At 47.9% G+C, this 11627-nt stretch overlaps 3 protein-coding genes across 3 annotated transcripts; 2 read left to right on the forward strand and 1 right to left on the reverse strand.

Moving 5' to 3' along the window:
* Window positions 1–1707: 1707 nt before the first annotated feature.
* On the forward strand, window positions 1708–7397 carry F9C07_2223747 (MFS monosaccharide transporter; the record flags this gene model as incomplete). Its single annotated transcript, XM_071509744.1, has 6 exons — window positions 1708–1960; window positions 2017–2295; window positions 2349–4083; window positions 4139–4395; window positions 4449–5549; window positions 7100–7397. Exons 3-6 carry the CDS (start codon window positions 3760–3762, stop codon window positions 7395–7397), a joined length of 1980 nt encoding a protein of 659 aa, XP_071367924.1. The 5' UTR covers window positions 1708–1960; window positions 2017–2295; window positions 2349–3759.
* On the forward strand, window positions 1798–2506 carry F9C07_11891 (uncharacterized protein; the record flags this gene model as incomplete). The annotated part of the gene is made up of 3 exons (XM_041293711.1): window positions 1798–1960; window positions 2017–2295; window positions 2349–2506. The coding sequence occupies 3 exons, from the start codon at window positions 1798–1800 to the stop codon at window positions 2504–2506; spliced, it is 600 nt and encodes a 199-aa protein (XP_041148889.1).
* A 1687-nt stretch (window positions 7398–9084) lies between the features above and the next one.
* On the reverse strand, window positions 9085–10396 carry F9C07_11888 (putative cytochrome P450; the record flags this gene model as incomplete). The annotated part of the gene is made up of 2 exons (XM_041286762.2): window positions 9085–9746; window positions 9814–10396. The coding sequence occupies 2 exons, from the start codon at window positions 10394–10396 to the stop codon at window positions 9085–9087; spliced, it is 1245 nt and encodes a 414-aa protein (XP_041148887.2).
* Between the last annotated feature and the right edge of the window lie 1231 nt (window positions 10397–11627).

Genomic DNA, 11627 nt, shown 5'->3' on the forward strand with positions numbered 1-11627 from the left:
GTAGACAGACAAGGATCCCAGGCTGTGCACGAGGCTGACGGAGGCGGAGTGCATGCGTGCGGCTCCCGGTAGGGCTCGGACAAAAAGATGCCCCAACGTCAGATTTTAGTATATAACGTGAATATAACCTATCATATTAGTGGCCCATCCCCATCGGTAAACCTACATGCTGACTTGGCTCGTGTTGGGTGCGGGGAATTGACGATCTGAACACCAAGTCTACCAGTAGTAACCTTAGGCCTCTACGTATACTGAGCACTGATTACTATAACAGGACAGGCGAAAAATGTCTATCCATAAATATACAGGTGTCTCGGATATTAGGCAATGCATGTACATGCGAGTCCGGGCTGTGTTGAGTCTATGGAATAAAAGGATTCGGCGACTTCTCGAGTCTACTGTTTCCCCTCTCAACCTCGTATATGCCGCTCCGATATATTGTGTAGACACTGGGCTCTCTTACATATGGACAAGCCACCAGAAGAGATGGTCCTATTGATAGATATTTCCTGACAACTTCATCGGATCCAGCTAAGCGGTACGCTTGCTTGCAGGGAGCATTCATGCCGTGTAGATATTGGGTAGGCACGCTGATCTGGCAAAGCCCACAACTGTCAGCATTTCCGCCGCAATGGCCGGCTTTCACTCGAGGCTTATCATTAGCACTAGCATACGATAGGTATTCAGTGAAAATCCGGGGTTCGGTCTTCCAGTCCGCCACTTCCGTGTAGATCGCTGACATGACATCCGAAGAGTTCCGCACATTCTAGTTATGGATTTCTTTACTACCTAAAAGTGGTGCCCGTTTGGAATCTCCTGCACCCAGATACTGTACTAAACTCAAGTATATTTGGTCCACTTTGAAGTCATATCACGAAAGTTCAATCCCTGAGGTTCGTATACAGGTACTAACACATTTCAAAATTCAGAAGAATAACGTGCAACTTCAGGCCTCACTATTCTACCAACTCAAAATCACAGGCAGAAAAAGTGATACTTTAGGTCAGGCTCGCCATGACCAAATGGCATGGCAAGTGCTTCGGATAGGAGCATATCACCCCACCTCTTGAACTGGATCCAAATGGGGTAGGCCAAGGTCTCGCCTTACCAATACTAGCAATTTAGCTTCTTTTCCTAAATAATAGTATTGTAGAGCCCAGGTGATCGCAACGTCGGGTGCATCCGAAGAGGCGACGTCACTGAGATGACCCATGGTTGCCCGCAGATGAAGGCTGTGAATTAGCCAAATTCGGCAACACAGATATGAACGTGCGATATATTTAGCATAGGGCTAAACCTAGAGAAGTGGCACGGAAATAAGGCCAACCATGTACTCTGGCAACTGTCGGAGTCTCGATTGGCCGCTGTAGGTGTATACTGCTCTTCTACAGGTCGGTTCGGATCTGATATCCATCATGTTGGGGCAGTGAGCTGTTCAGATGACAACCATATGACAATAACGTTGTCGTTGTTGCATGGGGCTCTTAGGTGTCGGGCCGACAATACCTACTTTGGGAGACAACACGAATGGCTATGTCTCATTCTATCCACGGATGGCTTCGTATTTGTGATGTGTTCTGGAAATAGTAACATTGAGGCAACTTCAAGGCCGCCTCTAGAGATGGCTGAGTTGTCCTGCAGTTCCTACCAGCAGCTTGCCTCGAGATGTCTATATAAACCCCAGTGACTGCTGCTTCAATTCTCATTTTCAGATCAACATCAAGCATCTTCACTACTACTTCTCCAGTACAAGACCAACCAAAGGCCACCCATCTCCTCACAAACCAACCATTCAAGATGAAGTTTTCTTCCACCTCTGCCCTCGTCGCTGCGCTTGTCGCCGGTGTCAATGGCGCCAGCATCCCTCGAACCCAAGGCTCAGTCCCCATCACTTTCATCGGTGCAGCCGACGCTCAGTTTACTCAGGACTTCCCAACTGACGGAAGCAGCGTCGCCATCAGTAAGTAGATCTGACTGAGTACGCTTGAGCTTGTGAAGTATCTCTGACCATCCCAGCCAACCCTCTGAGCATCTCCCACATCGCCTCCAGCACCAACGGCGTTTCATGCGTGTTCGATGGCATTGACAAGAGCGTCACTGTTGTTTCCAATGCAGAGACTGTAGACGTTGGTCCTCCCCAGACACAGATCTCGGGTTCATGCGCCGTTGGCGCAGTTCCTCTCACCCAGCACGAGCGTCGGGAAAATGACGAGGATGTGGTAATCACTTTCGTTGGCGCAGCAGATGGCCAGTTCACCCAGGTCTTCCCGGTCAACGGTGTCGCGACTCAGATCTGTACGTATACCCGACTTGATCTTTACTAGCCCATAGACTGACAACTATTCCAGCGAACCCTCTCAGCATTTCTCACATCGAGTCGCACCGCCCAGGTGTTTCGTGTACCTTCAATGGTATTGACAGCAGTGTGACCACTGTCACCGGTGTCCAGACTGTTGACGTCGGTCCTCCCCAGACCCAGATCTCTGGTACCTGCCACAACCTTTAGAAGTGATGTTACTGTGAGCTAGATAGCTTTCGGACTGTCCAAGGCCACACACCAGCTGAACAAAGGACTAATCTTTGAACGACCCCATGACTTTCCTTCTTCACCCTTCGGGTTACGTTTCGGATATCATTATATTTAAATCATGAGATCTTGCGTCTTTTTCTGTTACATTTATACATATCTGTTCATGTCTCTCCCTTTAATGTGTTATCTTATTGATGCTTTTGCTTTCTTTTCCACATTTTGTTGCTAGACCTTGATGTGATAATGATATAGCCAATTCTTAATTGACAATTGACAATTACATAATGGTCCAAGATCCTGAGCTGACCAGTAATACTCTAGACAAACTCCTAATCGAGTGTTGGGTCGTGGTTCAAGATCCCCATCAAGATGTAAGGTCAGGTGATGACATGCGACCTAGAACCTGTGCTGACGTTAGCTGAGTTAGGCATCACTTATGCTCGATCACATACTGTATTCGGGTTACTTACAGCATGGTGCTCGAAGGACACAACTCGCGAATAAAACTAGAACATTCCGGAAACGCCGACGCTCATATCTTCACATTATTGATATAAGCAAAAGTGCATACCCATTGTAAACCACCTTGCGGTACTCAGTGGCAAACGAAGCCCGCCATCGGCCGAGGATCAGCAGAGCAGAATGCTCTTTCTAGGGTTTCAATTACACCTCGAAGCGCAGATATGGCACGAACCTTCCACCGGCTAAGCTATGTTAGTAGCACGAATGCTGTAATCGAGACGTAGGCCAAGCCGCGGCGGCCGAATCGTGAAGGCTGAAGCCTCATCGAGAACGGCTCGTTCCATGGGTTGGCTCCCGTCATGATTGGAACCACCCAAACACCAGCGCGAGTTCCAACGACTAGAAACTCTATATGGTCTGTCACCTGAACATTCTGGCGTCAATGATTGGGACTGTCGACTTCTTCATCCGTGGAACCCGAAGATCTGGGGTTGTCTGGGGTTCGCATCACTCGCTTGTGGTTACCAGACGCACCGTTTTTGAACCTCAGACTTGCTCGCACAATGGAATTCAGAGTAAATACGCGATGTACGACACTATACAGGATTTTACTATGGGTGATGACCTCATCGGGGGTATATGAACCGTTCCGGCTTTTCAACATATAAAATGTCCGTTGTATCGTCCGCTTACATTCTCCTATACTGATACTCCATTTGTGGATTCAATTGACCCATTATTTTTAATATATTTTTACAAACTAGACAATGGGGCTTCCTAAGCTGAAATTACCTCGCGCAAATGCAGATCGAGCTTACAAAGATGAGCCGGACCCAAGACCATCGGATGCCGTCCTCCGCCAAAGCGCGAACGGAGATGATGGTCTGGTAGACACAAAAATCCCTTTTCTGACATTTCGGTCATTTAGCATGTGTGTAGTCATCTCAATGGGTGGGTTTCTTTTCGGTTATGATACCGGTCAAATCTCCGGATTTCTAGAGATGGAGGATTTCCTCCAGCGATACGGTGAGCAAAGGGCAGATGGTACTTATTATTTCTCGAACGTTCGGTCGGGCCTGATTGTTGCTCTGGTACGTATAGTTCCTGACTCGTTTTATATCAGCTACCCTGCTAAGTTGACGATAGCTGTCAATTGGCACCTTAATGGGCGCATTGGTGGCCGCGCCGATTGCGGATCGGGTTGGTCGCAAATGGTGTGTCAGCGGGTGGTGTGTGATTCTCTGCGCCGGGATCACGGTCCAGATCTCTTCTCCGACAGGCAAGTGGTATCAAGTTGCGTTGGGTCGATGGGTTGCTGGTCTTGGTGTGGGAGCCTTATCCCTCCTGGTCCCCATGTATCAAGCCGAGACTGGCCCCAGACATATTCGAGGATCCTTAGTCAGGTAGGCATAATCCGCGAACGTATGACTCGTATTCGTTTCTGACACAGCAGCAGTACGTACCAGTTGTTTATCACTCTGGGCATCTTCGTTGCCAACTGTATCAACTTCGGTACCGAGAAGAAAACCAGCACGGCCTCCTGGCGAATTCCAATGGGAGTAACGTATATCTGGGCTATCATTCTTGGGTTCGGTATATCGATGTTTCCAGAAAGTCCGCGTCATGACTATCGAAAGGGCAAGGTGGACAAGGCTATTTCGACGCTGGCAAAGATGTATGGTGTACCCAAGAACCATCGCGCGCTGGCGATTGAGTTCGACGAGATCAAGCAAAAGTATGAAGAAGAGGTGGCACGCGGTCAAGTCTCATGGATCCAGCTATTCAAGGCCCCACGAATGGCGTACCGCGTTGCTGTCGGGGTAGCCCTGCAAGCCTTGCAGCAGTTGACAGGTGCGAACTACTTCTTCTACTACGGCACGACCATCTTCCAGGGCGCCGGAATCGAAAACAGCTACGTGACGCAGATGATCCTTGGTGCGGTCAATTTTGGTTCCACATTCCTGGGACTCTATCTCATCGAGAACTACGGCCGTCGTCGCTCATTGATCGCTGGCGCGCTCTGGATGTTTTGCTGCTTCATCGTCTTCGCTTCTGTGGGCCATTTCTCCCTGAATCGGGATGACCCGCCGTCTACGAAGACCGCGGGTGTGGTCATGGTCGTGTTCGCCTGTCTGTTTATTCTGGCATTCGCAAGTACCTGGGGCCCCATGGTGTGGACGATTATTGCTGAACTATACCCGTCGGAATACCGAGCTCGTGCGATGTCTCTTGCGACGGCGTCCAATTGGCTCTGGAACTTCCTGCTGGCATTCTTCACGCCGTTCATCACGAGTGCGATCGACTTTCGGTACGGATACGTCTTTGCGGGTTGTCTCTTCCTTGCTGCAGGTCTGGTTTATTTCGCAGTCATGGAAGGGAAAGGTCGTACCCTCGAGGAGATCGATACGATGTATGTGTGGAAGGTGAAGCCATGGCACAGCTCCAAATATGTCTTTCCAGAAACAGAGCCGAGCATCATGGAGAAACGGAGGGCGTCTCACGCTTCAAACCTCAGTACCAACCCAACGACTATTGACGACAATCATGAGACTACGGTGTGAGAGACGTAGATGTCTGGCCTGAGCAGGGCTGTGTGGTTGAATCACATGCTTCATGGTACCCTAACCATGCAAACCGACCGCGCATCACTAGAATTCCCATTTATGATATATGATACACCCCTTGAGATGGTGAAGAGGTCTATTATGTCGCGATTAGATCGCTTAAGGTCCATGTTTTCTTGGAGTATAACGAAAGAGGAACCCTGTTATCACCCAGACTGGGTTTGTTAGCAATCGCCGACCACTTAATGTATTTTTAAATTGATATCGCTCAGCTTTGCTATTTGGCTTTGTTATTATGTTTGTATGATAACTGATACAGGTTAGCTTTCAGCCAATGGTTACTAATATGACTTCATCATGAAATGTTGTCTTCGAATGGAATGCCCAGACGAAACGAGATGGAGAGCAAGGAGCGGGTAAAATATGGGGAAGACCGACAGCAGCCACCAATTATGTCGTAAAATCAGGCATGGAATCGACACCCCCTCGCAATTTATACATCATTCTTACCATGTCCTGTTTAGTTGACCATTAAGTTCGCGGCGCTTAAGGTACCCACGGTAGGCGTCGCGAGGCAGGGGGAAACGGCTTGTAAGGGGCTCCAGGTAAGGCGTTTAGGGCGGTCGAGACTGTCCTAGACGCTGGTATCACACTGGTAACTTTGCAGTAGCCCAACTATCAGGCAACAGAACGCATGGTTCGCAAGGATCTCGACCACACGATTCTCTGAGCGCACCCACGATGTGGCGTGTCGCGTCGTGTTGGGTGGGGGAGGGGGGTAGCGGTGCTGCACGGATCATCAGGGCCTGAGAGAGTAGTAGAATGCGAGGAGAATGCGATGCGTATCAAGAGGTGAGATTCCTCAGATAGGGCGGCATGTTTCGTAGGGTTGATTTCGTCATGGCGCGTGTGCGTGTTCACGAAAAATGTGATTTTGTCGCGGCAGCGATGTGACCAAGAGATCCATAGTGGATTCTGACTAAACTAGCCTTTCGGGGAAAAATATAAACTGTCGATCATCCCTCAATCTTCGGCCGAAATCTCGGGGGTTAATCAGGAGAGAGGAAAAAACATGGTCGAAGCTCCTTGCATAAATCTCGGCTACGACTTGTTCATTAATTTATCTCTGATACCGACCTTCAACAATCTCCGCCGGTTTAACTCTCCCTAATTTATTCTGATTGTTCAGTGTCACCGTTCCGACGCGTCTTCCGGAGCAAAACAACCCCAGTCTATTTTTCTCATATTTTTTTTGAGATTTGGATTTCCACTTTCGTGATTAATGACTGGGCGGCATTATCAACGTCTCGCGCCGAAGGAAGAACTTCCGCCCACCCCTGATGATCATAGTCCTGTCGAGCAGAGCAAACGCAAACGAGCCTCATTAGCCTGTCTGGAGTGCCAGCGACGACGTATAAAAGCAAGCTTTATCCAAGGGTCCATTCATCGTCAGCCCTAACGTTGGTCCATGATCTCCCATCACTAACCTCTTATCTCTCCAGTGTGGCCCTGGCCGTCCATGCGAACCATGTTTGCTCAACAGACGTGAATGTATCTACAATGAATGCAACGACAAACGCCGCAAGATCTCCGCCGAGGCCACCGAGCAGAACCTGAAGTTTTATCGCAGCGCCTTGGAGAATCTCTTACGCGCCATTCAGATCGGCTCCCAGTCGGATGTGGACCACATCATCAATGATATTCGCAAAGGCGCCCCGTTATCGGAAATCTCTCGCACAGCCGCCGACTGCCTGAATAGTATGGTTGCGACGACGACGACGGCAACTACAACGGCAGCGCCTGATTCGGCGAAGCAGGACAATGTCGAGAACCCTGGATGAATTGTCATTCCATATTGGTTGTTCAAATTTCCCCAGAACCGTTGCCCGCGTGGAAAATCCTTATGTGGTATGTTCCTGGAGCCCTCATGGGGGGAAGTGTGGAAGCTTGGTCCCGCGTTCACGACGTCTGACTTGGGCTTTCAGATAACAAAATGGACTTCGGTGGTCGTATTGGTGCGCTTGGTCTACAATGGGCTGCAGGGTCTACCGTGCCCCCCGGTATTGTTGCGCGACTGGCAGGGCTTCTTCTTTTTGGTCAGATAGGCGCTCTTCCTTGCCATTCTTTTTCGGTGTCTGAGGATATACAGGGTATAATGAGGCTCCGTCCACCCATGTCAGTATAATGAAAGCAAGGCGAACAAAAAAAGTCGCAAGGAATCAAATCAACACAGGCTCTTGAGGCCGTATCCACCTGGGATATCTGCAGAGGGGAATACCGCAGTGGGGAACTCGCCGTGACGCAAGTAACTAGCCTGTCATCTTATGTAGTACATCCGTAGATAATGTATAATGCAGATTCAACCTCTGTCGGAGTTATTATTAGAGATAATTTTCAGAAAGCACACGTTGTGAAGAATCCGAGTTTCTTATGATTCCCAGGCACTTGATCATGATCGGAGATGTGATGAAGTATTCAATGGGTTTACAGGATTCTTTGGCAGCAGATCGAGGTAATATATATGTTTACTCGCAACGCAAGGTTGTTTTTGTGGACATCGCCATGATCAACTGACGTCGAATTGATGATATATATTTGCCGCGTTACCCATAGGAGATTCCACCTAAGTTACGTAAATTGTACAAATATCCGTTGGACACCGTCTAGACTGCCCCATCGCTTACTGCAACTAACCTACAATAGTCCGAATCGGCCAGTATCGAGCAAAGGAACATGATGTGGATATGTTTCTATCACGAAGAGTGGCGATGAGTAATGATGTCATGGCGGTTGTGAGAATTTCCGGACCGATAATAACCTAATTTTGGAAATTATAATTTATACTAGAAAATTAAGGTTGAAATCATTTTAGAAACAGAAACATTTATTTTTATTATTTATAATGATTAGCTGCGTACTGAGACGCGGAATTGTACCTTTATAGTAGAGTCTTCCTCTCCTTTTAAGTCTTTGTCTTCCCCTTTAGATAAATAAATAAATAACAAAGATATAAGATAATAAGACATATTGTACATAGTTTCGAGAAATAAAAATCTTAAATCCATACTGAACAGTTGATTATCCTTCCTCGTAGCTCACATGTTAAAAATACCGGCGATGATGCTGCCATCCGAAGCACAACCGAGGTACTGAGGATAGCTGCGGTAGAACAGGCGTTATAGAGGAGTCTAATGCTATTATAGAGGGTGTAAATAACCTTAAGGTATGCTTCTCGCATGGGAGGACCCAGGCAGGCTTGTTCGAATCGGATATGCTTTCAATGTAATTCTGCGTCGTATCCCTAAATCAGGAAGTGGTTAACTCGTTCTGGTTGAGGTCTGCTTCCTGACCTTGTACCAAGGGCTGAGGTCATCACGTGGAGCATTTCCTTGACCAAATGCTTCATTCGCCTGACATTGTTTTCCTCCGTGCACCAATGACCTGGGCTGTGGTGATGTTGCGATGAGATAGGATGTGTCGCGGATTATGACACTTGAGATATAACACACCGTCAGGCAACCCGTTAGCTTAATTGCCTTTCCGAGGTCGCAGTTGAAGTATAGGACCCTCCTTTCCACTTGTAACCCGATGATACAGTTGAAACTCTCCTGGATTTGTTCGTCCATGCCTGCCGAGCGCATGCCCGCAGCCCAGCTCGCCATTCTCTGTGTGGGATATCCGGAAGTCATATAGCAAGACGAGTGCCGCTATCGTGGTTAGAAGCTCTGTAATTGCAAGATGGCGACCAAGACAGGCGCGTGTTCCAGCAGAGAAAAGAATATACGCCGCGAAGGGGATGTCCGCTTGTTCTTTGCAGATGAAGCCGTCTTTCTCGGACAACCATCGCTCCGGTATAAAGTCGTGCGGCCGAGGAAAGTATTTCGGGTTATGGTGGATGCTGTAGATACCTGTCCCAACTCCGTAGCCACAGGGTATGAATTCGCCGTCGATACTCGTGCCCCCTGGTCCAACCTCCCTCCACATACTCGACCCCACAGGTGGTGACATCCGCAGGCTTTCATAGGTACAGGCGTGGAGGTAGTGGCAGTTCCGTAGTGTTTCGTCTTGGCCAATTCCATCTACTACGCTAAACTTGGTCCTTATCTCGGCCGCTAGCTTTTCATATGCATGAAGGTTTTTTCCGAGATAGAAAAGCGCTGCACATAGTGCAGTAGAGGTGGTATCATTCCCTGCATATGTTAACATCCAGAGTAATATATTATCAGAGTTTCGATTGAGGATCAATGTAAATCTTACCAGCGATGGTCAGCAACATCGCTTCGCTGCGGATCTCTTCAGGAGTAAGTGGGTGATCTGTGCTTTTGCGCTGGGTGCCCAGCTGCTCATATATACTCTGCCCCACGCCATTTTCAGACTTTCTCTCTTGTATAATTTGGTTAATGAAAGAATGAATTGTTTTATTTCCCGTGGAGGCCCTCGGAAAAAGCTTTCGGTCCAGGCGGCCTATATATAACTGTGGACAGTAGAGCAACACGCCTGTTCGGAGGTTGGATTCCTCGATATGCTCAAGCAGGTGTCGATAGTCTGGGCAATGGATGAGATCGTATGACTTGCCGTAGATGAAGTCGGCCATCACGTTGAAGGTTAAGTAGCTACACAAATCTGACATCGTTAAAGGATGCGACCAGCCGTTAGCTTCATCCGGCAAGCCGGCATTGTAGGCAACATGGTAGAAACTCTTTACGTGGTGCAAGAGGCGTTCATTGACGCTCTTCATCGCCGACTGAGAGAATCCTATGCCAATCAGCCGCCTATGACGAGCATGCTCCTTCCTATCCATAATCGTGAGTAGATTAGGGACGAAAGATGCTTTGCCCATGATCTTGTCCTTTCTGAGATCTTTGCCGGAGAGGTAAATATCTGTTTTGAAGAGGATTCAGTTTTGGACCAAAGACATGATTTGTATAGCGGTAACGTGAAGTAGTGATGCACACCTTTTAGTCCAGTCACGGTGTCGAAGCAGAGATGGTTTGGTACATAGCGAATTATGGGCCCTGTCGAACCCTACCTGTTGTCAACTCTTAACGCAACAAGTTGGTGTGATATTCTAGACTTAGAAGTTCGTACCATATTTCTTGCGACAGAGCCATATATCCAAGTGTACATCATCCTTCCAGGCACAGTATGCAGCTCTAGCTGCTGTAAACTTGGCAAGTGTTGGGCCAGGGTATTTGGCCAATGGGTGAAAGAACATTTGATAAAGACAAAATGCCACGCCCTTGGGGTATCAACCATCATAGGTCAACCGAGTATGGGACTATCGTACACACTGCCACTGCCAGAGATATACCCAAGCAATACCTGATCGGTAGTTCCATGTCCAGAATATTGAAAGATTTTGACATATTGTCCGCCGTAATTTTGCCGTGAAGATTTGGGACTCGTAGAACGAGAATGAGATCTGGTTTACCTTGCTCGTCGATGAAGAGTTGTATTTGGGTATTTGAAGGCTACCCCATGGCCTTGGAGAAACTGTATAACTATCAACGAGTCGATGGCGGCCAGCCTCGCATAAATTAAACAGTGGATGCCAGCGAGTGACAGCCCGACCCGGGAACTTCGGCTTCTGCAGATCCTGTTTGGCAACAAAGTTTGGGAAAACTAGAATTTCTTCACTTCTACATACTCCCGTTCATTCCGCATGGGCCCTTAACTGGATGTTGCTACCTTTTTCTTGCTCCTTTTAAAGACAAGCTCATTGTGCGATTGTGATATCCATCGGTGGTGACGTATGTGGTTTGTCTCTTACCGTTAGACGTACTTGCTTGTCGCAAGCCCTATACTTAGAGGATCATCAAAAATGGTGATTTAGGATTGACACGACATGTTTGAATGTGTCAATGTGTCTCCAATCATGGGTTATGAACATACTGATTAGCCTAGTGGTTCAAATGTGCCTCACATTCTTGATGAACTTCATCATACAGGTTTGTTTTGGGTTTGAGTGAACACGTAGTGGAGGTACGGATTTCCGCTGATAAGGAAGGCGATTTATCAAGCGATGAACATATACAAGCTATCATGACCATTGCTGAGGATGGCGTACATGG

The sequence above is a fragment of the Aspergillus flavus genome, chromosome 6, assembly GCF_009017415.1.
Source record: "Aspergillus flavus chromosome 6, complete sequence".
Classification (NCBI taxonomy): domain Eukaryota; kingdom Fungi; phylum Ascomycota; class Eurotiomycetes; order Eurotiales; family Aspergillaceae; genus Aspergillus; species Aspergillus flavus.